The sequence below is a fragment of the Centruroides sculpturatus genome, unplaced genomic scaffold (genome assembly GCF_000671375.1).
Source record: "Centruroides sculpturatus isolate CEXI.00-Female unplaced genomic scaffold, Cexi_2.0 scaffold1974, whole genome shotgun sequence".
Lineage (NCBI taxonomy): Eukaryota > Metazoa > Arthropoda > Arachnida > Scorpiones > Buthidae > Centruroides > Centruroides sculpturatus.
In genome coordinates this window covers 895-27,938 of record NW_019386063.1, presented here as the reverse complement: position 1 = coordinate 27,938, position 27,044 = coordinate 895, and the positions used below count along the sequence as shown (strand labels likewise).

General features: G+C 32.3%; 2 protein-coding genes across 4 annotated transcripts; one reads left to right on the top strand and one right to left on the bottom strand.

Annotated features, from left to right (window-relative positions):
- LOC111613390 (DNA replication complex GINS protein SLD5-like) lies at positions 1-11,175 on the bottom strand. 3 transcript variants are annotated; one of them, XM_023354737.1, is made up of 7 exons: positions 11,102-11,175; positions 10,631-10,736; positions 9,246-9,395; positions 8,247-8,300; positions 8,008-8,093; positions 251-339; positions 1-115 (listed from the first exon to the last, which is right to left on the bottom strand). In XM_023354737.1, exons 2-7 carry the CDS (start codon positions 10,718-10,720, stop codon positions 21-23), a joined length of 564 nt encoding a protein of 187 aa, XP_023210505.1. In that variant the 5' UTR covers positions 10,721-10,736; positions 11,102-11,175; the 3' UTR covers positions 1-20. The 3 variants fall into 3 exon arrangements, with proteins under 3 accessions (XP_023210505.1, XP_023210503.1, XP_023210504.1); XM_023354735.1 differs by lacking the exon at positions 11,102-11,175 and adding an exon at positions 10,827-11,065 and having other exon boundaries at positions 10,631-10,738; XM_023354736.1 differs by lacking the exon at positions 11,102-11,175 and adding an exon at positions 10,853-11,065 and having other exon boundaries at positions 10,631-10,738.
- Positions 11,108-26,833, top strand: LOC111613391 (V-type proton ATPase subunit B-like). The gene is made up of 3 exons (XM_023354738.1): positions 11,108-11,239; positions 20,701-20,756; positions 26,720-26,833. The coding sequence occupies exons 1-3, from the start codon at positions 11,134-11,136 to the stop codon at positions 26,831-26,833; spliced, it is 276 nt and encodes a 91-aa protein (XP_023210506.1). The 5' UTR covers positions 11,108-11,133.
- Positions 26,834-27,044: the final 211 nt, after the last annotated feature.

The window sequence follows — 27,044 nt, the reverse complement described above, 5'->3', positions numbered from 1 at the left end:
GATATATGACTTAAAATCACTTACCTTCCTTCAATTGTATCCTCTTCTAACAATACTCCATTACAATTTTGTTTTGCTTCCAGAAAAACATAACTATCAACATTAGGTTTTTGACCTATATATAAATAAAAATGTTAATCATCAAATTTTAATATTATCATGCTTATTATTTCATATTTAAAGTGTGGGTTATCAATTAATATTGCATATTGCATTCTCTACAATAACAAATAATTTTAAATGAGCTTACCAACAGCAGCCATATCCAAATTTTGCATGTTCAATGGCAAATGTTGCAGGATAACATTATGTAAATAACTTTTAATACTGGTAATATAACTAAAAATGCAAAAAGTAGAAGTTATTTTATTTAAAAAAAGTAACGTCTCTTATCAAACAAATTATTTTATTTAACAATAACATAAACTATTTTAGAAATATATTTATTCTAATAAACAGCACAGCTGCAAGATTAGAAAAGTTATAGACAGTACTCTCTAATAGCAAGTACACTGTTTATTGAGGAAGATAAAGCTTATGGTAAACTGAAAAATTACACATTATACTCTGCATCATCATTCTTAGCTTATGTTAAAATAAAGTGCGAGTGTGTTGCATGTTGCATTGTTGTTAGAATAATAAGAAAGTGAAAACGTTATGAATTTATTTCATTAATAGTTACCCTTGAATAATAATTGCACCCAATTTCCAAAGAATACAAATAATAGAAGCTGCAAAATGTATTAATTTTGTAACTCATCTACCTATGTTGATAACAATAACTAAATGATAACATTAAGCAAAGAAGTAAATAAGTCTATGCAGTTAAAATTTGGGTTTTATGGACTCTACATTAAAAGGATATTAACATTAACTGTAAAATAATTAAAATCCGTAGATTAACAATAAATAAAAAATTTAAAATCATCTTTCTTTCCCTTCAAATAATATATAAGGTTACATTATTGTTTTGTTTATTACAGTTATGTAATAAAAATATTATTAATGTAAAATTTGATAAAAAATTTTACTTATCTATTGAATTTCTTAGAAGTTAGTTTTAATCATTTATATTTCAAAATCAGTGCCTGAATGTCATCAATCTCCTTGTGTGTGTATGTGCATGTTTTGGTTTGTCCACTATAGAAATTAAAAGAGAAATGTGTATAGAACTGAAAAGAATCTAATAGTATGATTTAAAATTACTAAAATGGCACTTCTGCTTAGTTATTCGTTAAAATGCACCAAAATATAATCACTGGGACAGTTCTATTCCTATTCCAATGTACCATACATACTTCCTGCTGTTCATAATTTGGAGATATTGGGGACTGAGAATTTCATGATTTCTTATGAAAATAAAACTCAAAATTGTGATTCAATATTTCTATGATTATTAAATGCTGAATCATCTACATCTGAATGCAGTGCATTCAGATGTAGATGATTTTTGTGTGTCAATATTAACCAGTGGAAAAACAATATTAAAAGCTTACTTCCTTTTTTAACCTGGGCAATGCTGAGTCTGCCTGCTATTTTAAACATAAATTAAGCACAAACAACATTAAATAAACTAAAAAGTACAGTTAAACAAAAAATTAAAGACAGTCTGCCCAAAAAGGGGCCACCATTTATTTTTTGTGTTCCAGACTTCACATTCACGGCGACAGACCTTCCTTTATAGCTCCCAAGACGTCTGTATAACACCAGTTCCTTTTTTAAAAAGATTTTTTAATTGGATGTAATTGCGTTTTTTTAAAGGATTGTTTTTTAAATTCTGGCAGCATGTAGCCTATAAAGGAAGGTCTGTTGCTGTGAATGTAAAGTCTGGAACACAAAAAATAAATGGTGGCCCCCTTTTGGGCAGACTGTCTTTAATTTTTTGTTTAATAATAATAATCTCCATGGGACAAAAAATTTACAAAAGTAAAAAGTACAGATTTAAATCAAATACATTTTACTTCTAATAGAATTTTTTTAATGCTATTAATGTTACTATAATTATTTCTGATATTCTTATTAACTCCTTCTCAGTCACTGTTGCATCACATACAGGATTGTTGAAATTAAACTTCCCCAACTCAGATGGCTGTGGTGAGTGTTCTACTGCTTGAAATGAAACAACATTTGGACAATGGATACTTCAGATGATGCCCTCACCATTTATTCAATAAAAATTTTGTACAAGAAGTCACACATAGGTGGTGTTGGAGTTACACAACTGGGATCCAAACCTGTTCCATTATTGGAGAATGGTATCTTAACATGCTAATGACTTTTTGATCCCAGAGCTTCAACAAAGCCTTCATGATACTATATTCATGAAAGATGGTGTACCATCCCATATTCCTTGTTCTGTTCAACATGTGTTAAGGTAGAATTTCACAGATGAATTGATAATCAGTCATTACTTCCCAACAGTTTAGCCTCCTTGTTCACTTGATTTTACTCCATATGACTTTTGGCTATGGAATTTTTTTTGAAAGACCAGGTCTATCGTGAAAGAAATGCATCTGTGTCAGATCTAAAGGACTGAGCTCATTGGCATGCTCTTGTGATTAAAGTAGACTCATTGCATTCAGAAGTGGAAAACATGCTTTTGTGAATGGAGCACATATTGAACATTTGTCACCATGATTTGCATAGCTCCACACCACCTATCAGTGACTTCTTTTACAAAATATTTTTATTTAATAAATGGTGAGTGCATCATCTAAAGTACAGTACCTGTTGTCCAAATGTTTCATTTCAAGAAATAGAACACTCTCCAGAGTCCTCTGAGTTTGGGAAGTTTTAATTTTGACAACCTTGTACATCCATGTACAGTGATCACTTTTTTGGCTTTGATGTATGTTATATGTTTGGTGTGAAAAATGTTTTAGAAATTTTTATTTTAAAGTCTCTGATCTATTCACTGTTGTTATATGTTTTTCACTATTTCTCCAATAGATGACATTATGATACAAAAATTATTTAGTTATTTTTGACAGGATAATTTCATTTTGTTTTGGTATCTGAAAGCATATCTGTAACTTGTTTCTGACAGCTTCTGAAATGTTATAGTTTTATAAGCTGCTGAGCTCAGAAAAAATTATTTTATTCTTAGAAAAAAATAATGTGTAGAGAATTTTTTGTCTATTTTTCATCAAAATTAATTATATATCAAATATCAATGATAAAAAAATTGATAATTTTTGGATAATCAACCTGAAAAAATAAGAAGGAACTTGCATGTTTTGAGAATGGTAATTCTAATTATATTATCCATGATTACAATATGCAAAATCTACTGTATTAATAAAAGTATAAATAAATACATTGTATTCTATTTAAATTTGCAAATCATGAAACATATACTACATATATGTTTGTTTATAAGATATTGAAATTACAAAATCTGCAAAACATTGAAGATATAACTTTATATTGTTAATCTCTCAGCTGTTGAATAAAAAGTTTTATTAAACAACTGAATATTAACAATTAAAAAAAATATTTTTTCAATATTTTGCAATCTTTTATAAATTAAAAACATTTACTATCAATGTTCTATGTTCAATTTACATAAAGGATGAACATAGAACTTGACATCATAGTTTATTTATGACTACTATGATGCTAAGCTCTGTATACTTTCAATAATTTTTTGTTTTATATAATCTCTTATTTGAATATTTGTTCATTAAATAAAATGCTTGATTAAAGCTTTTTTAAACTTTTTAAAAAACATTATATTCTTCTATTTTCTATTGGTGCATAAATTATTTGTATATTAAAATCCATTAAAATATGATAAAAATAATTGTTTAGCATGTAAATAAAATACAAAAACACAAATGAACCAAGTTTCCTCAAAGAATAAATCTGCTCTAACTTATATTTAATATGTAGATGACAAAAAATAATATAAATTTATTTAAAATAAAAACAACATGTTTTGATATTACTGCTTGTAACCAAAAATCAAATAAATTCAGTCAATTCTTAATATTTGACTCTCAACTACAGTAGAGCATCGATTATCCAACCCCCGATTAACCGTCACCTCGGTTAACCAACCGCGTTCTAGTCAGCAAATTCAAATGTCTGCTAGTGATGTGGCACTACAATATTTAGCTATGTCTTGGCTACTTTAATAGTACTTTTACATGTTTTAGCTGGCAACACTGGCTCAACCATGAAAGGGAGCCAGTATTTAAACAAGGCTTAATTTTTTAATTTTTAACGATACAATAGCAATGATTATTATTTTTAAAAAATTTTTGTTAGGCTTAACATCGATGAAAATTCAACGCGAAGTAGGTTAATAGCAATATACTAATATACTAATTACATGGGATATAATAATATACTACACTAATAATAAATTTTTTCATACTTTTCGGTTATCTGACTTTTCAATTATCCAACCAATCCCAGTCCCCAACTGAGTCGGATAATCGATGCTGTACTGTATAAGATCATTTGCAAGTTACTCTAACTTAAACTTCAACTTTCAGTGCCTAAACTTTTAATGACCTGAATTATTTTTATTTAGGCTTCATTTAAATAAATCTAATGCAAATACAATTACATGTAAATTAATATCCTGCATAGTGTTAATTTTTGGTAAATTTTAATAACAAAAACATGTGAAATATCTGCAAGACTGGCTGATATAGAATATACAGTGATGCCTTGGTTTTCATTGATTATCTATCTGAAAACAATCAGCGAAATCCAAAACCAATGAAAACTGAGGCAATTATTTTCATATGAATCAATGTACAGTGGTACCTCAGGATACGAACGCCCCAGCATACGAACTTTTCAGGATACGACATGAAATTCAAACATATTTTTGCTCCACGGTATTACTGCTCAGTTTAATGACATTTGCCTAAGTCATTTTAGAAACATTTTAAAAAGTATGCAAAGCCAAACCTCTTTGGATAGATATTTTACCAAGCGACCTCTATCCAGTGAAAGCAGTGGTGTAGCTTAGTGGGGGCAGCAGGGGCAGCCTGCACCGGGCAGCATTTTTAGGGGGCGGCAAAATTTCACAATAAATAATAATAATATCTTGTAAAAATTTGAACTATTTGATTTCATATATTTGTCACACCTACGATTCAAACCGATTGAAATGAGCATGAAATTTTTCATTACTTATTCTGTGATGAAACTGAATTTTAGTCTTTTAAATTGAGATACCTAAATAAGGGGGCAGTGAAATTTTCCTTTGCCCCGGGTGGCTGACACCCACGCTACGCCACTGAGTGAAAGTGCTGGTGGAAGTGAAGGAAAGAAAGCAAAAAGCAGTGAATAAAAAATTTAAAAAATATATAAAACACAAAAGTTAAAAGATTAGTGTTAAGTTATTTTTAAGTTATTGTTACATTGTGTTATGTAAGTTAAGGTTTAGTATCATTTCCCTTCTCCCTTTCCTCTGCCATCAGTTTACACCTCCACCGTCATCTATCTTCAAAAATAAAGTGTAAATAAAACTACATTTTTTTAAATCAATTATTATTCTGTTATGGTTATTTATACATTTACAACTACAAAACGCATTTTTCAGTGTTTTCCTTACTATAGTTATTATTATTTTTTTAATGTACTACTTAGCTTTGAGTGTGTTTTTCGTGTTGGAATGAATTATTTGGTTTTACATGTAATCATATGGGGAAAAATGACTCACCTTATGACATTTTCATGATAAGATCTCCCTTTCAGAACAGATTAATTTCGTATCCTGAGGTACCACTGTATATCCAATTAATCCATTCTAGACACTCCAAAATACATACCAAAAACACATTTTATAGAGCATAAATATAGTGTTTAATACTAAAAACAATAAGAAATTATTATAAAATGAATATAAAAGACTGATGTAAAGAATAAATGAACATTTAACATGGCATTTGGAGGGCTACTGGCTCTGAAAAGGAAAGGAAGCAATGGAATTGTTTGGCTAGACATGAGGGGTAATACTCACACAATGAAAAACAATGCCACGCTGAGCAGGAAAATGCATGGGTCACCTTTTGTTTTTGCAAAATTAGCAGCGAGATCACATGAGCGATCCAACAAAAACCGAAACAAATTTTTTGCAGAAAAAATCGGCAAAAAACGAAACAAATGATAACCAAAGTCAACAAAAACTGAGGTATTACTGTATAAAATTTATATACATTACAATCTTAATAACTTTAATCTTTATAATTATTATATACAAATTTGGTTTTTTAGAGTCAGAATATGTGCAAAACTCCAGCAATAAAACTTATTAAAACAAAAACGTTTTTGATCTGATTGACAATAGAAGCAGATATGTCAATCTGAATAAATCAAACAATTCTATTCAAATGTATTTTAGATTTAAAAAGAAAAACGAACAATAACAGTTGAATATGTGATTACAATGTATTATTATTAAAGAATAAATTAATGATAAATTAAAAATTTAAGTCATATATAATTAGAAAGTAAAAATGCTAAATAAATTAACATGCAAAATGAAAATATTTCGTATAGTAACCTCCATGCTTTTTATATTTTTAACTACAAAATGGCAAAAAGCCTAATTTTCAGACTAGGGATGACTTTCATAAAAAACTGTAAATGGTAATAACAAGTAAAATTGTCATTAAGTCCACCCTACTGGAGATATACACAATCCCCTTTATCACCATGCTGTTTCTAAGGTATCCACATCACAGTAATTAATGCATCTGTGCTAAATTTCCTTGTAGATTTCCATTTTATTTAGTATTTTTATTTTCTACTTACATATTATTTGAATTTTTAATTTTATTATTAACCTTTTGTCAGGTGTGACCCCATTCTGAGGATGGTATTTTTTTTCTTACATACAGCACCAATTCCAAGTGCAAGTGATCAGCCTGAAGGGGAAGTACTTTCAAAGGGATGAGTGCACTAAATAACACAGGAGTGTTTTGGTTTCAGAAAACAGTTGTTTTTCCAGAAGAAAAACATACAACCCTTCCTCATTATGCATTTCACCTGCTTGCATTATGGTGGATGTATGGAAAAGATGTAAGTAATTCTTTCATTTTTTATTTTATTTTTTAACCTTTTTACCTTACTTTTATTAGTAAACACTAAAAATTAAAAAATCCAGTAATGAGTTCCTTAACTTTCCCAGTAACATTTAAAACTGCATGTCATCTGTTATGATATTTTATTTTAAAAAGTTTTTATATTTTTAAATACTATAAAATGGCAAAAAACTTAATTTTTAGGGTAGGGATGACTTTCATAAAAAATTGTAAATAATAAAAAGTAAAATTGTCATTAAGTCCAACCCTACAGGAGATACACATGACCTCCTTTATTTCCCACCCTTCTCGACCTTTAATCACCAAAATTTAATAGCATCATTCCCCCTAATAAACAAACCTCCCTGCAAAATTTCAGAAATTTTCAACAAAAAGCACAGGAGTTATTATGCTTTAAACAGGATGAACAAAATCATGCCTTTCCCACATATATACTCTAACATATAGACATATAGAAAAAACTCCCAAATTTTTTTGCGTATCTCGATGTTTCAAGGTGTCCTGAGCCCAAAAATGTAAAAATCATAAGGGGTCATTTTTTGACTGATTGCCATACTTTCTTTCTGTATATTTTTTTCATCAGTTGATGTAGATGGTTAATGAAAAAGTCTGCATAATGGAATATGAAACAGATGTTATATGAAGATTTTTGCTCTTATGTTTCCAGAAGCTTTCTTGAAGACAAATCATTGAATTCAAAGCAGTTAAAGCAGCTTTCTATGCAATTTTGAAAAGTTTTTAACTCCATTAATAATACAGAAAAACATAACACACAACTCCATTGTTTATATTTTGTGGAGTTCTGAAATAATGAAGTGTGTATGATAATAAAGTCTGTATAATCAGTCACCTTATATTTCTGGATAATAAGTTCTCTACAGCAATTTTATGCTCATTTTCAACAAAAAAGTTTTGTTATAAAATTTTGAATGAAACAAATTACCTTTTTGCAAATCTTTGTTCATTTAAAGACATTAAATCAGGTCTCTTTTTAACCTCTTCTAAATAGTGTGCTCCATATTTTTCAATCTATAAAATTAATTGTTTGATGCATTTATTACTTTAATGTATATAATTTAGTGAGAAATGATACTTACAATAACAGAATTAGTATTTACTATAAATCATAAACATTAAATATTACAGTCAAAATCAAAATAAAAATTTTATAGTAATACTTACTTTCTTTAATCGAATTCTTAAATAATTATTGATGATGTAACTTATGCGAGTCAACTAAAATATTACAAAATAGAAATAATTAAACAGAATGAACAATTAATTAATTCATATTTTAATAAATATATCAATTGTGTTTATTATAAAGTATGTAAAAAAATATAATTAAATTTATTGATCATACTTAAAATTAAACAACATTTACCATAAAATTACAACTTATATTTGGACAATAAACATTCACTTCTTGATAACAATAAATATTTTAATACAGTGGATGATCAGTTAACAAATAGTTTGGACAACAAATACTTTCACAAAAGATTTTTATGTTTCGATAATGAACATCTCACAGAACAAACACAAGAAGAAGAGATGCTGTGTTTAAAATTTATAAACCTATATTTTACTAGCATCTATGAATGGTTTATGAAACTTTCACAGTTATATACTTAAAAGTTAATCTTTTTTGCACTGGTTGATTTCTGTTCTCTGAATCTTTGTACATGCTCTGTTGAACTTTTTATTTAAAAAGACTGATAATATTATGACACCTAAAAAGAGTGGAGTGTCATGAATTGTGTTCACTATAGAAACTAAGCAAGAGATAATAGCCAAAGTAAAGAGTGGGAAGAAGATGTCTGATGTTACTGTACAGTATGGCTTCAACAGGTCTACAGTAGGACAATCTTAGCTAAGACAGATATAAATGAAAAATCACATCTGAGAAACAAAGATGTGCCATCCATGAAAAAAAAAAGGAGAGATTGCTTTTAGTTTGTTATTACATACAAATAAATGTAGTAATAAATTATATAATTTTTTATTCATTTTTTGGAATCTCCAGAATGAATTAATCAAATTCCCATAAAAATCTAAGGAAAATTGATAATCGAATATTGTCTTTGAACAGATTATGTTTGTTAACCGATCACCCACTGTATTTACTTTTATACTTTATACTTTTGAGACTATAATTACAGATGCTAAATTAAATTTTACCTCCATTTTATGAATCATTATACGGAAATCAGCTTTTTTAGAACTTTTAAGAAGATTTTCTTCCATATGTTGTACTTGATCCAGCATACAATCAACTAATTCACTTTCATATGGCAAAAGTTCAGGCGCAAGACTTTCATTCAACCATACCTTTATCACAAATAATAATTGATTAGAATACTTAGATTTTAGTTCTAAGTATTGAAACATTTTTGTTTAAAATTCTCTACAGAATTGTTAATTTTAAAAATATTTTAATTTATTAACATTTATCACATTTTATTCATATCTATGCTGAAGTCACCTGATATGAGGCTGAAAATGTTTTTTAATAAATATTTTTGTAAGTAACTATTCAGATTAATGATAATGACGCACAATTACACAGATTTACAACTTGCTCTAGCCACTCATTGTGTCTGGGCAGACCGACTTGTTGTGCATGTCACTAATTCATACATTATTCCATATATGAATAACCATCTTGAATTGGTTAAGAACCTGATGCAGAGCCCAGAAAAGATTTGAAAACATTTGTTTTTTTTGTTGTTTTGTTACCACATTGTAATTGGTTCCGAGTGTGTCATTAAATATTTTTGTTTTTCTAAAACAGGTAGTTTTGTTTTTTTATTAGTATTATTAGTGTTGTGCCAATTTTTTACTTTTTCAATCATAAATGATAAAATTTAAAATTAAAAGTAATTGATTTTGCAAAAAATTTATCTAATATTGGTCAGTTGATCAGCTCTACTATTTAACAGATTTCTTTTAGATTTTAATGTTGAAATCAAAATTTTTCAAATTTTGCATAAAGAATAATAGACCTCAGTTCTAATATAACATAAATACAGGGGTGTAATCATAAATTAAAAAGTGCCAGAGTGCTAACTGGGACTCTGAGTTTGAATCATCACTGTTTATGGCAGCACCACCATCTATGTAATTTTGTGTGGGCAAAGTGCAACTTTGTGGCACAATATCTGCAAAATGGCTTAAATGTGTCAAAAATTACCCAAATATTCATAATCTACACAAAAGACTGTATAAGAAGCAATTTTCTCAGTTTTTTTTTGGTCAAGATACATAATCTAAAGCCCAACCTAGATGCTCACAAAGTTAAAGGGCTTTACCTGCTTAAAGAAAAAGTACCAGAATGATGCCCTGATACACCCTAGTACCACTACAATGCTGCTTATATATATACATATATGTATAAAATTCAGATTTTTCAAATTGTTTACTTGCATATACAATTTTTAAAATTCTACATTACATTAAAGTTCAAATTAGGTGAAATGATCTAAAAGCCTATAATTTTAGTTACTTAGCAATTCAAGCTATCAGATTTTAACTTTATTTTTAATCTATGAAGACACAAATAATACCTCTTCTAATTTCTGTAGTACTGCACCAGGTGTTGTTAATTCCTCTTGATTTTCACCTTCTTCCATAAAGTCATAAGAATCTCCATCCATTTTTCACTTCCAAATTCTCTTACGTTATTAAAAATACATATATTCAAGCATTATTATATTATTAATAAAGAATAAATACTACTTAAAATTCTTATATTAAATATACTTAATAATTAAGCCTGCGTTAATTACAACTGTTAACGAATATCTCAACGGGTACTATTCCTTTAACAAATAAAACTTATATTGTAAAATAACTAGATTGTTTTCATTTCGATTCAAAGTTAAATTTTCTTGTTCCGTTTGTAATGGATATTATTTAAGTTTTAAATAACTTTTAAATAACACAAAGAACGCGTAAACAATGAAAACAACACGTTTTTCTATTTTGCCGCCAAACCGTAATTGAGGATTTCGCAAACGTGTTATCAGCGCTCCTACCGATCGTTTTCGCAAACTCAGTTTTTTCCAAGATGTCGTCGAAGAACAAGCCGAGGAAAATGAGAGAATTGTCGCAATCTCAAGCCAAAGAACATATCATGGCCGTAAAAAGAGATTATATATCTCAGCCGAGATTAAGTAAGTTATTTAATCTGCAAATAAATTTGGTTACGTGATCTTACATAAATCAATATAAATAATCAAATTTAAATAAAGTGTTTCAGATAATTGTGTGTGAAATTTAATAATATATAGGCTTGATGAATATGTTATTAAAATCTCTTTCTCTTGAATTTTCTCCATAACGAAATCTAGTACTGTATTAGCATCTATCATATATTCAGTTGTTTTAGCAGTTCTATTTATTTATTTATTTATACCAGGAATAATTAAGATTGAAAAAAATTGTCAAAAACATTTAAAAGACGAGAAATAAAATGAAGGTGATGATTATGAAAAAGTTAGCTCTCGGCTTCATTCATTTGTATAAAAAATTTATATGTAAACTGTCAATTAATATTTATTCACAGATGTGAACATTGGAAGAACTATTGTACAATTGTTTTGTAATGGTTTGGATAAACTGGGACCTGTGACCGAAGGGCTCAAACATGTCGGGTAAAAATTGTTTTGATTGTGGTTCCGGTGATTCTTATTTGCTTTTTTGACAATGAAAGGCATTTTTGGGAAATTTGAGTACCATCTTTTGCAGCAAGGAGTAGGGCCCATATTAGAATTTCAAACTGTAGCCCTAAGTGAAGTTGTTCTGTTTCCGGATGTACAGTACATATATATGATTCTCTTCTTCCATAAAATAAACTCTAAAATTTTTATACTACTATTAATATAAATGTTACTTGGTTTATTTATTTATTTATTTTTGTAAGAACAGCATATTCAAAGCTTTTTTTTCCTGCTATTTTTAATGTTTAAACAACATTACTTGACTAAAGTTGACTATTTATCCCTGCATCAGAAAATGGTTTAATTGTGTGTACTGTATTTTGTTACTAAAATTGCTATTAATAAATTATTCCAAAAAATTAAATATGATGTTATGATTATATTATAATTATTTATAGTGAACAACAGTTCTAATTTATAATTTCAGTTGTTAAAATTTCCAGGAACTAATGATATTCATGTACTTTGTTTATATGCTTTTGCTTTTTAAAATATTTCACTATTGTGTATTTAATTATAAAAACAACTAATGTATGACTTTTTTCATTGTAGTAGTAGTAAAAATAGAGTTGTATAAGAACTTTTTTTATTATTTGATAAAATTGTAGACCTATAAATTCCCACTGTCATCTGTCCAACTGTCTGTCTGATCTTCCTTAATCTTGAGAACAGTGTTAGATAGACGAAAGTTGAGACCAGATATGAGACTTCAATTAGCTCTATAGAAATCATAAACTTCCAGATGTTTGTGATTTCAATTCAAAAATTTTGCACAGAACAGAGTTACATAGATAACACATGATTCTGTTGTTATCAGGAAAAGTATGATGTACAGGGGCAAGACACTAATGATTTGAGATCCAGATCATGTATTTTAAATTAAATAAATTAAAACATGATTAAAAATTGCAGTCTGGCATTGTGACAATGTCATAATAATTTTTGTTTTAATCCTTACTTTGTATTGTGTATAGGAAATATCTAATATAAAACTGAATCTTTAAAATTTAAATGTTAAGATTCAGTATAAATGAGTCACAAATAACTGTGATGATAACAGAAAACAATTTATTTCTAATTCCAGATGTTTCAAATTTGTTTGTATCATATTAAAAGAATTCAAATGTAAATTTTAAAATAAACTATAACTGCACCTTTAGTTTCAACTAAATTTTATAAAGTACATGAAGTTTATGTACAGTGTTAAAAAACAAATTATGTGCAAACAATATTATTAACATTGTTTTTACATAATTTATTTTATTTTATATTTAAGAATTTCTTGGTGCAAATGCATCAAAACTTTTAAATTTGTTCATTATGCCATTATATAGAGACTATCCATTACTTTTTAATTGGGTTGCATTTGAAAAAATTGTAGCTCAATTAAAAAGATGCAATTTGGAAAAATTGTAGACTTACAAATTCCCACTGTCGTCTATCTGTCTTTTCTTAATCTCGAGCAGTGCTGTAACTAGGGCAGTGACCAGGCACAGGACACAGAAATGACCTGGACCAAGTTCTGAGTCATAGTTTTGGGGCATAGTTACAGAAGCTTGCACCAGGCACATAAAAGGCTAGTTACAGTGCTGATCTTGAGAATGGAATTAGATAGATGAAAGCCAAGACCAGATATGGAACCTTAGGGGCAGAAGGCCCTGATTAACTATACAGTTGACCCCCCTATAACACGGTAGATACGTTCCGAGTTTTATGAATCCAGCTTTTACGAGTCCAGTCAATCACAGCCCGGCACATATGCAGTTTATGGACTATGGCTGTTTGAAAGGTTTCTTCCATAAAATTAATCGATTCATTTCTAAAATACGTATAATTTTTTGGGAATAATCCATATAAACTATACTATAAACAAAAAATTGTAGGATTACTTACCAACTGTGCATCGTTCAACCACACCGTTGCTTAAGCTTGTTTTTGTTGTGGAAATTGTCATCGAATGGTGCTCACGTGCTTCCCGATAAATTATTTTTTTGCGAAAAATTCGCTGAACTTTAGAGACATCATTAATAGAAATATAATTTTTATGGACGTTAAATAATAAGTAGTTTTTACTAGGTCTGCTGCTCATTTAAATGCAAGGTTTGTGCAATCCTGTCGCGACACGAGTCAGCGATGACGTTTTACCGAATTATAGGAGTTGTTTATCATGTTTATACGAATACTGTCGCAATTTTTTCGCCATGATATAGGAATCTGAACTATAGGAACCTATGTTATAGGGGGTCTACTGTATATGAACTGATGGTGCAAACTGGAAGTCACATTATTTTAATTCAAAAAGTTTCCCTTGAAAGGAGTTAAATAGATGATGACTGGCAAACTCTATTGCTAACAGGAAAAGTATGATGTAAAAGGGTAAGCCGCCACTAATTTGAAATGGAGAGCATATATTTTAAATTAAAAATATGATTAAAAATTGCAGAAATTTTTATGATGTCACAATAAAAAATTGTTTGTTTTATTTTCTGTTTTATTTTTTTCTCCTCTTCATCCTCTTTCTCCCCAACTAAAATGAGATTATTTAGATGAATAATTTAACTTTCAGAAAGAATTTTATCTGAATATCAAATACATGTGTTTAGTATTTGGCCAAATACCGAATAGTTACTTTGTGGTCAAATATAGCTGAATACTGAATAATGCTGAATATTTGGTCCAATTCCAGTACATTGAAAGAATGATTAAATTCTGTTAAGATTAGAAAAAATGAGATCTACATTATATCAGAAGATTTTGTTTTCTGAAACCATCTTTTAATATTTATTGACTGTTGAACACAAGATTGTGTTATTAATTAAACACTTGGCTTTTTTCATCTTTATTCAGTTGAACACTTGGCTTTTTTCCATCTTTATTCAGTCAACTGAATAAAGATGGAAAAAAGCCAAGTGTTTAATTAATAACACAATCTTGTGTTCAACAGTCAATATCAGAAGATTGTTAATTTATGCGAAATTGGAGTAATTTTTATGAATATAGTGAGATTTGTTAGAGATTTTTGCCTGAATCTTGCATCTGATAGTTGTGTGAGAATCTGGATGTCATATAAGGATTTTGAAGCATAAAAAGTCGAATAGACTTTTCCCCTTTCCGTTATTTCCGATTATTTCTCCCATTTTCACCCCGTTGCCCGAGGAATAGTCCCCGGACAAAGTTAGAAACAACGCAATTAACTGACCTTGAAGGACGAAGTCGTCTAGGTCAACCGCGGAAGCTCCCCGGAGAACCGCAGGGTGCGGATATAGTATAGAAGATTTCCTAAAAAGGTCATCTGTACGATGAGAAACATTACCTAAAATGGTAAGTCATCTCCCTAGGTGATGACGAATTTAACATTAATTGGTCAAGCGATGTCTGCATTGTCGTCACCCACGACGGGGGAGACTGTCATAAATCTGGAGAACTGTCAAAAGAGTAGCAGATTTTCCCACGCTAAAGAGTATATAAAGGGGTCGGATTTTCTACTCGGCGCTGAGCCAGGGTGCTTAAGCCGAAGAAACCCCTCTGCAAACCTCAAGAGCGATCGTCGGGGAAGAAACATCGACGCAAGATCTGCCAGCACTCTCAGGATCTACGAAGCTCATAATCGCCGCTCCATGCAAAGGTAAAAACTTTGAATATTTTTCTATTCTCTCCATATACGACGGAATTACTCCTCGAAGAGGTTAACAGAAGAAACCTCCGAGCGAACTTCACCAGGAAGAACTTTCTACAGATTAGGAGCGACGGAGCATACACCGTAGAAGGACATCGCTCCACATAACCTTCAAAGGAACCTCAGAAAACAAGGCGACGGACACAGAGTGTTTTATTAACGCCCTAAATTGGAGAACGTTGCCTACGAGGTAAACCCTTGCGATTATAATTTATCTCTCTCTAACGTGAGCTCTCTCTCGGATTTTAGCGTTAGGTTAGAATAGTTTTTTTTGAATACCTATTTATATCTTGATTCACATATGTTGTATTTAACATCTTTGTGTAATTTTTCTTAGTTATTTATTAAATGTGTTCGTTAATTTTAAACCCGTGTAGTCCTTTGGACACCTGGTCACGACTTCCAACTCCTCCCCACTCATATTTTTAGCCCTCCTATTGCCATCCGACAACCGAGAGCGGGTCTTTCCGACCCGTGCAGATTAAGTGGTCATTAGGCTTTAACCCAGTGGCCCCCTGCTACTCACATATTGGTGACCCAGGAGTGGGGTCTCAGAACTTAAAACCTCCCGTAGAAACTACATATTGGTATCACAGGAGTAGGGATCTCTGAATTCCAGGTGTTATAAAAACTCACCAGGTTTACAGGAGTGGAATTTTTGTCGTATCTGACAGGTCCGTCTACACAGGGTCCGCGGAAAGCAAGCTGTCCGCCTTAAACAGGTTTCTAAAAAGTCATAAGGACTTGCTTTAAAGTTTCTAAATTCTAAATTTTAGCATAAAAATGGCAGAAGCAGGTGAAAATCCTCGTATCACTCCAGCAGGTAACCCCATAACAATAGGAGGTTTAGGGGGAATGATTCCCTTATTGCCAATATTTTCGGGTGATCCGTCTGGAACTAAAATTACAGAGTTTTTCGATACTCTTGCCGATGTAATGAGGATTGCAGCTTGGTCTAAAGCGCAAATCTTAGCTGTCGCAAAGCTTAAATTGACAGGAATAGCGCGAGAATTTGTTAGAAAAGATAGGCGAATAAAAGAGGTTGAGGATTTTGATACTTTTAAAAAAATTATGATCGAACGATTTGAACGGGTTCCCTACACTTTAAGATTGAATAGATTTTATGGATGCGTGCAACAGAGAGGCGAAGATGTCCAAACATACGCAGTAAGATTGCAGGCATTGGCATCGGAGATAGAGATCTCACACGAGGGAACAGACGAAGCGGAAAGGGCCATAATTCGGCGAATACAAGATAGGGAATTAGACGAACGTTTGAGAGTTCAATTTCTGAATGGTATAAATGTGAAGTTGAAACAACGTGTCATGTCTAGAGAGCCAAGAACTTTTGATGAAGCACTAGAGGTAGCGATTAGTGAGGAGTCAATTGAGGAATTAACAAACCCTCCTCGCGGAATTATAAGAACGGTCACAGAAGCTCATTCCAAAGATTGGGAGCAGATAAAAAGTCAGATAAGAGATCTTGCGGCGCAAATAGAAAATTTGAATAGAGAATATTTTAATCCGCAATATAACTCGGAAAGACATATTAATCTACCCAAGAAACGACCACGAACTCATAGAGATATCCATTTTCAGGATGCAGAAGAGACGAAGTGGAAAGGTAGAATAGGTTTGACATATATCCCATGTAGTTCAGTTAAGGACAAGGGTTGTCGAGCAAGCGAACACTCGCATATAAAACATGCTAAGAATTTTAGCGAGAAAAAGCTACAAAATAAGGGAATAGGAAGAATCGGATTGATTCGATCGAAACAAAAACCCATTGTTTTGGTATACATTAATAATATTCCGGTCAAGATGCAAATAGATCCCAGTTTAGAATGTACAATTATATCGAATGAATTGGCAAATCAACTTAAGGGTATGTAAAATTTGGTAGTAAGAAAAAGATTAATAGAGTTAATGGAGAGAAGATTAAAACATTAGGTATAGTCTCACCTGTTTTTAAATTCCGAGGGTATAAATTCGTTCATACATGTAGAATAGTTAGACCGGACAGTACAGGTCCTTGTCTAGGAATTATAGGAAACGATATTCTTAATGCACATGGATTTCATATAGAAAGCTCAAAGGAACATATTTTATTACCTAACGGGAAAATGATGCATTTTTGTTCGGCGATGGCACCGCACCGCGCTGTAAGGAGACAAGAAAGAGAAATACCCGCTAAAGTAGGTATTATTAGAATGAATACGCCAATAGTTACACAACATAGGTTGCCCTATAGGCCAAATCGCATAAAAGCGAAAAAAGAGTTTAAAAAGCGAAGCATTACTTTGCCCAAGCAGGAAACCGTTCCAATAATTCGAGAAAATTTCGCGCGGAGAAAGTCGCGGCGAAAGAAAGGAAGACGGCCACATTCTACCGTCATTCCTGTCCAAATTCAATCTCCACGGAAGGAGAAAAATTTAAACCAAAAAGAAATTAGATATCCTTTCCTAGCAGAAAAGCGGAATACACGAGAGTTGGGTAGAGAGGAAATGAAGAGCCCTTCCGAACCGCTGTTAAGGGAAGAATCTTTATTTGCTGGAATGATGGATTATATTAATCGAATAAAATTTAAATCGCGGTTCGGCAAAATCCAAAATTGACAGATAGGAAATAAGAGTTAGTTAAGTTTCTCGATTCAGAAGGAGAGAAAAGAATGGAGAGAAAAGTGAGACAGAACACCGGAAGTGTATACGATAAGGCTGACGGTAGTGAAGAAACTTTATAGTGAGCTGACTGGACGAGCCAGCGGTCTGATGAAGGAGCCCATATTCAAGTTGGTCATTGTTATTAGGTATATATGTCGATTTCTTACAAAATTGTACGCGTTACTCGACCACCTCTTATCATTTTGTGACGCGAACGCGACTCGGAATTCTAGAATGTACGCGAATGTCAGTCATTTTGTTTTTCGAAAGCATACGCGACGCGAAGTTAGTTTTAGAGATAATTAGGATAATTAGTAGAGTATAGCGTTAGAGAACAGAATGAGAGAGAGAGAGATTGGAAATCCGAAGGAAAAGGAACCTATATAGAATGCTTCAGGTCAACGACCCAGGTCGGAAGCCAACGAAATATACGGTTCTTCCGGTCCCACGAAGGTCGACACCACTATACGTCGGATATCGTCTAAAGGGCAATATTTATTTAGAAGCAAAGGGACAAGCAACCAAGGAAAATGCAACCTACCTGATGTAGCCAAAATTGTTGCGAATATTAGTTTTGCCTTCGGCCGGATGAGAAACATCATCTCGGATTCCACAACGAAAAAGAAAAATCACACCAAAAAGGTGAGCGATTTTTAGAAAAGTGGGGGATAGTGTGAGAATCTGGATGTCATATAAGGATTTTGAAGAATAAAAAGTCGAATAGACTTTTCCCCTTTCCGTTATTTCCGATTATTTCTCCCATTTTCACCCCGTTGCCCGAGGAATAGTCCCCGGACAAAGTTAGAAACAACGCAATTAACTGACCTTGAAGGACGAAGTCGTCTAGGTCAACCGCGGAAGCTCCCCGGAGAACCGCAGGGTGTGGATATAGTATAGAAGATTTCCTAAAAAGGTCATCTGTACGATGAGAAACATTACCTAAAATGGTAAGTCATCTCCCTAGGTGATGACGAATTTAACATTAATTGGTCAAGCGATGTCTGCATTGTCGTCACCCACGACGGGGGAGACTGTCATAAATCTGGAGAACTGTCAAAAGAGTAGCAGATTTTCCCACGCTAAAGAGTATATAAAGGGGTCGGATTTTCTACTCGGCGCTGAGCCAGGGTGCTTAAGCCGAAGAAACCCCTCTGCAAACCTCAAGAGCGATCGTCGGGGAAGAAACATCGACGCAAGATCTGCCAGCACTCTCAGGATCTACGAAGCTCATAATCGCCGCTCCATGCAAAGGTAAAAACTTTGAATATTTTTCTATTCTCTCCATATACGACGGAATTACTCCTCAAAGAGGTTAACAGAAGAAACCTTCGAGCGAACTTCACCAGGAAGAACCTTCTACAGATTAGGAGCGACGGAGCATACACCGTAGAAGGACATCGCTCCACATAACCTTCAAAGGAACCTCAGAAAACAAGTCGAAGATCACAGAGTGTTTTATTAACGCCCTATAATTGGAGAACGTTGTCTTTGAGGTAAACCCTTGCGCTTATAATTTATCTCTCTCTAACGTGAGCTCTCTCTCGGATTTTAGCGTTAGGTTAGAATAGTTTTTAGAATACCTATTTATATCTTGATTCACATATGTTGTATTTAACATCTTTGTGTAAATTTTCTTAGTTATTTATTAAATGTGTTCGTTAATTTAAACCCGTGTAGTCTTTTGGACACCTGGTCACGACTTCCAACTCCTCCCCACTCATATTTTCAGCCCTCCTATTGCCATCCGACAACCGAGAGCGGGTCTTCCCGACCCGTGCAGATTAAATGGTCATTAGGGTTCGACCCAATGACCCCCTGCTACTCACAGTTGTGTTAAACTGATTTTGATGGCAAGAAGTTTGTGTTACGAATGTTTGAACAAAATAAGTTTATGAAAACTTATGTAAATGTGTACTTCTACAAGTTAGATTTATATCCAGCATAGGTACTTGCAATTCTTAGCAGTTTAGTAGATATCATTAATGGTAATACTTCTCAAATATTTCTCTAATTTTTGGTTTATATGTTGAAGTGATGGTTAATTAAAGTGGTAAAGTGTTATCTGATTGTTCTGAGGGACTTACTTTCAAGCATTGAGAATTTTTCATGGACAGTTCACCTTGGATATGCTGCACCCTGTCTAGCCAATCATCTAGCTGATATTACAGTAGGCATTGAAAAAAGCCCTTTTAATGCCCACAGGGCTGAAAGAGTTTAAAAAAGTCTCTCTTTTCCCATATTTGGCTGAACTACATACGAAAACTTTTATCTTTTAAAAATACTGTATAACAATACATAATACTAAATTTGTAATATTATAGAAGTAGCAACTTAAACTAAATTTATGAAAAATTAAACTATTCTTAATTTGCACTTTATCTTTGTAATACTGTTTTAGATTTTTTCATTATCTTTGATAAAAATCTTTAATATATATATATCAATTAATTTACTTTAAAATAACTTAACTTGAACATAGATTAATTCATAAATTTATTATTTTTTAATTCAATTAGAATTTGAAATTTTTATTATTTAATTACTATTTTAAAATTTGAATTGTGTTTTTATGTTAATAGCTTATAGGACTGTCACTGGAGTCAATGGCCCATTAGTAATATTGGATTCTGTTAAGGTAAATCATTAATTTTTTGTTTTTTTGAATGACCTTTATACTATATATTAATTTTCTTAAAATATATGTACATTTAACAACATATTTGATAATATTTAGCTGAAAAGTAATACAGAAAGTCCTCACTTAATGTTGTTTTTTATAACATTGTTGAGGAAAGATACAAGTACATTTGTAATCATTTACAATTATTATTATTATTAAATTTTCTTCATAAACAGTAAAATTGATTCTGTTAGGTTAAAAATAAATGCTGGATTGAACATCAACAGAGGGAATCCCTTTGTGGATTGAGGAAAAAATTCCATAAATTATAATTGTAAGTGATTAAGATATATAGCTTTACACTCTCAACTATAAGATGCTTTGTATTGATGTAATACTGTATTCTACAGGGTGTCTCAAAAATTTCCATCCATACAAAGGTGAAATATAACTTTATTCACAAAACATTAAAATGTCAGCATTAACCTTTGTCAGTGGATTGACAGAGTAAAGCAACAGAACACATGGGTGATCTGCAAATAGGGTAACTTCTAGCAGGACTTCCTATGTGGAAACTGGATTCTGTTTAGGTGTTAGACACATGAAGAAAACCCAGAACACTGCATGATGGCCAGCCAATTGGTCTGGCATGAACTGATGACCAACTACCAGTGTTACTAACTTCAATGGTTTTATTTATTCAGCCACTGGTGGGCTTGATTTGTGTCACTGTATGGGGACTTTTGAGACACCCTGTATAATCTACTTGTGAAAAAAAATCTAAAATAATTAAATACAAATTTATTGGTGTAATAATTTCCTTCTAAACTTTGAAAATTTTCTGTGGACACCCATGATGCTGGAGATTGCAAACATATTCCACTTAGAATAACAACACATCTTTATCCCAACACCGGAGAATACTAACAAAAACTCTTCCTAACCCATTACCGGTGTGTTCTCCTTCTTCTAAAACTCGTAACCAACCAAAAATAGATTTTACTAATGTTTTGAACCCCAATGACAGTTCTTCTTCAGGTATTTTGAATCTCTGATGGAAATGCAGCTCGTAAAATTTCAAATTCGAAAATATGTACGTTTGAATATACGCTTCCATTTTACATCATTGTTTATCATGTGCAGTCGATTCCAATACGGCTATCATAAATTACTGTTCATAAGCGCTTGCCAGGCTACTGATAGTGTAACTTTATGGTTGATACAATGATTATCCTTAAGGTTAGCTAAATATATGCTGGCCTCCTCCAGCCACTTGGAATGTTGTATGTGCCGTGTGGTGCGGATAATTCTGGATTTCTTAAATTTAGGGTCTATATTTGGATCCGACGCATAAATTGCCAGAGCCGCCGTATTCCTTTGTTTCTGAATATCCACAGCATGTTCTTTCAGTCTAATCTCTAAGGATTGTTTGGTGGAGCCCACATATACAAGGCTTATATCGCATCTGCGATCTATAATCGGTATGCTGTAGACCCCTGACAGCTTATCCTTATCTGGTTGATCTTTCCGTTGGTTAGGATGTTAAATATCGAAGCACATCTTCTATAGGCGATACGAATACAGTTCTTTTTAGCTATCTTGCCATATAGCCCTCTAATATATGGATTATAAGTGACTGGAATGATCTTATCTAAATCTTGTTGTTCCTCCCTTTGTGGTATATCTTGAGCCGGGTTTTGGTATCCATGTATTAACTTGCGTATGAGGTTGTTGTATCCGTGCTCAGAGGCTATTCGATGTGTAAGCCTTAACTCCAACTGTAGGGCTCACTCAGTAGAAGAGCGTGTGTGTGCTCTCTTAATTAGGGCTTTAAATGGCACAACCTTATACTGTGGTAGGTCACATGACCCTACTGGTATGTATATGCCCTGTGCTTCTAACTTTCGGTACACTGCAGTGTGAATTACGGCCTCTTCTATCTTGATGTCAATATCTAGGAAGTGTACATTCACCTAGTGTGCTTGTTCTATTTCTATGGTAATCCATATGTGTTATCATTCATAGTGTTGACAAAAACTTTGATGTCTGGTATTTCTTTCACAATATGATAATATTGTGAAAGAATATTGTGAATTACGGCCTCTTCTACCTTGATGTCAATATCTAGGAAGTGTACACTTCCTAGATATTGACATTAAGGTAGAAGAGGCCATAATTCACACTGCAGCGTACTGAAAGTTAGGAGCAATAACAGGCAAAATGATGGTGTTGCCAGTAAGTGAGATGGTAAGGATGGCAGTTTTGCCAAAATTTAGTATCAAATTATAATTCATTTAAAAAATTGCTCAAAATATCTGGAAGTAGTTGTCTTATAATTAAATATACTTGACTGTTGATTATTCATAACACATTCTATATTTGAGAAGCAGAGAGACATAGTTAATGTAGCTAATTGCTATAAAATCTAGCAACAAAAACTATTAATAAATATTTAAATATTTATCTAGAAATACTCAAACTTTTTAAATAAATAAATAATTTGTAGGACAAAAGAACAAACTCACTCACTTTTTGTTTGAGATTTTTGATAAATAATTTAATTACCAGACATTTGTTTTGAATTAATTTTATTATATTTATTTAAAATTCAAGCAATTAATTTCCATTATTAAAATATTCAAATACAGTGGAACCCCAGTTAACGAACGTAATTAGTTCCACGAGTCCGTTTGTTAACCGAAGCAATTTTTCCCATAGAAATTAATGCAAATATAATTAATCCATTCTAGCCGTCAGTATTTTGTAATTTTATTTGTAAAATGGGTTTTCTTTAATGAAAATATAGGAAAACGTGCTCATAAACAGTCGATCTAGGTTAAATTTTCGGAAAAAGGGAAAGATTTGATGAGTATAAAAACATCGATCGTTCAAGTTTTAAAATGACAGATAGCAGAAACAATAGGCTAAATTATGAGCGAAAGGTTTATAGGTTTATCAACAATCTCTGATCAGAATCGAAAAACAGGTGTCAAATAAACGCCTCGGAACAAACCTTTCTCGTGACCTGATCTGGTTTCGGTTTTCACCTGGAGACAAAGAAGAAAACAATCGGGAAGCGAGGAATGGGACGCAGATTAATCGTAAGGTGAGATTCAAGGAAAAAATACTATAAAAACCCTGAATATGTGTTAAATATTGTACGACTTCAGCCACCAGAGGGCGCACAAGCTCTATATATATACGATTGGCGGGCTTTCCAAAGCTCTCTTTCTTCTTTCTTTTGCTTTGTATGTGAGTGTTACCAATAAAGTAAGTTGTTAATATTACCAAAAGAGTCGTCTCCTCGTATTGGATTCTAACAGGTTATGGGCCCAGAAGAGCACAAATAGCTTCACCAAATCAGTCGACGAATAAGTTAAAAAAAAAAAAAAAGGATTTTACGAATCAGTCTTAAGCGTTAAGACAATGGAAAGCAATATGGCGACCACCTTACCGCAATTACGGGATGGAAACTTTTCTAACTGGAGATTTCGAGTAGAAATTATTTTAGAAGAAAAAGGGGTAAAAGACCTCGTTGGTGAACATGTAATAGAGACTGATGGAATAACTGAGACAGAAAAGAAAAGATTCATCGAAAGAGACGCCAAGGCCAGAAGCATAATTATACAGTGTCTAACGGACAGACATTTAGAATATGTTAAAGATTCGAAAACAGCTCGAGAAATGATGAAATCTCTTACGAACGTCTTTGAACGAAAAAGTACATTTTCTAAACTATATATAAGAAGAAAATTATTGTCACTTAAGTGCGGAGATGATGACTTACAGAATCACTTTGTAATATTTGACGGACTCATAAGGGAGTTGGAGTCGACCGGCACAATAATGGAAGATAGCGACAAGGTAAGCCACCTTCTTCTAACTATGCCTCAAAAATACGATACGGTAATAACGGCCCTTGAGACAATGACGACTAGTGTAATCTTGGAATTCGTAAAAAGTAGGCTATTAGATGCCGAACTTAAATTTAAAAATTCGGAACATGGAGAGAAGACTGAAAGTCTCCCTTGTTTTATAGGAGTGGGAAATAAAGGTTGTTTTATTTGCGGAGATCGTCGACATTTGAAATATAATTGTCCTAAAAGAGGAGAGAGTACTCACTCAGGCCATAATGCCAGAGGGAAAAGGAAAAGTGGTGGAAATAAAAGTAGAAGGATTTGGAGAAACAACTATCAGAATAATGGAAGTAACCAGAGAAACTATGAAGAAAGAGCAAATATCACATCACATGGCATGGAAATATCCTTTGTGGCATATAACATGGAACATGATGCAAACATTGGACAACAAAGCATCATACATTTCGTATTGGATTCAGGAGCAACAGAACACCTAGTTCAAGAGAATACTGCTACTTATATGACAGATATAGAAAGTTTAACCAAACCAATAAGCATAAATGTAGCAAATGGAGAAAAACTTCTAGCACAAAAAAGAGGCAAGATAAGACTATCTTATAATAATAAAAATATTGTTCTGACTGCTCTCATTGTACCAAAGATTTCCCATAACTTGTTATCTGTAATAAAAATCAATGACACTGGAAAAAGGGTTATCTTTGAAAGAAAAAAGGCTGTTATAATGCACAGAGATTTTCACATGGATTGTCCACTTACAGGAAGCCTGTTTATTGCAAAGTTTACCATAAGAAATAATATACAATGCCTCAAAACGGAAGCAAATGACTTGTGGCATAGAAGATTAGGCCACCTAAACTACCGTGATCTGAAAGTAATGAATCTGCCATGCCCCAACCAACCTTGTGGACCATGCATGAAGGGCAAAGCTACTAGATTACCATTCAAAAGGAATGAACACAGATCACACAGAATAGGAGAACTATTGNGCATTGTGTTCAAGAAGATTCATTTGTCTTAGAAAACATCTGGGTATATTCAAGACATCAGATTGTGTAATGCATAACTAATGCAATTTCATAATGTAAACCTTTTGAAATTGAGGGGTGGTGTTAAATATTGTACGACTTCAGCCACCAGAGGGCGCACAAGCTCTATATATATACGATTGGTGGGCTTTCCAAAGCTCTCTTTCTTCTTTCTTTTGCTTTGTATGTGAGTGTTACCAATAAAGTAAGTTGTTAATATTACCAAAAGAGTCGTCTCCTAGTATTGGATTCTAACAATATGAAGGTCAAAATGCAGTTTTCCTAAAAATTCTATGGCGATTAATTTGTGTTGTCTTCATCTGGATTAAGCCTGAAGTCGTGCCTGTTAAAATTTGTGTTGTGTCTCGTGAACCGCTCCGTCGTTGCAGCTCTGTCACCTACCATCACTTCTGTGACCAAGCAAACCCATCTTGTCCGCTCTGGGGCTACGACTGATCAACTTGCACTATCATAGGACCAGCGATACGCCACTCCTCAGTGCTGAGAGAAAATACTGTAGATAAGTCATTTCCAACCACCTCAAATATGTAAGCATCTTCTCGTTCTAATAAATGATTTTCACTGTAAAATACTTGTCATCTTTGTCTCCTCTGCCACCACCAACGTACGAATGGACCCTAGACCATCACCGACACACAATTAACTGATTTTCCCTAAAAGTTGGCAAGCTTATAAATTTGACACAAAAAGCCGTTAAGTTCGTTATTCGAGACAAAATTTTTGCAAAATAATAGTTCGTTAACCGATTTGGTCATTAACCAGGATGTTAGTTAACTGGGGTTCCACTACTATTTTCTCATGCTTCTGATGCTGGTAGTTTTTGTTTCTTTTAAAGAAAAATTTTTACAATTTAACTAAAATTATTAAATATAAACATCCATTAACCTGATTTTTAGATCAATACCATATGATTGCCAGATTACATCAGGCAATCATTTATTTATCATTAGTAAATGACTAAAGTTATGTTAGATTTAAATTTCAAAAATTATATTTTAAAGTATATTTGCTTTAAATATTTCTCATTTTTAAAGAACTGTTATTTTTATAGTTTCCAAAATATGCAGAAATTGTTCGCCTTATTCTTGCTGATGGAACTGCTAGAACTGGACAAGTGTTAGAAGTTGGTGGTTCTAAAGCAGTTGTACAGGTAATGTTGCTATGATTATATTCTGTTAATTTTAAAATATATGTTTTTTTCAACATTATACAATGTAAATATCTACAGTTTCTTAATTAAAGAGTTAAACACTGTAAACTAGTGGTGCCCAAACTTTTTTACTGGTGGACCAAATTGTGCATAACTTGTGAATAGGTAGGCCACAAGTATTTGGTATATTCCATATATACCAAATTAGGCCTATTTCTATCATTTA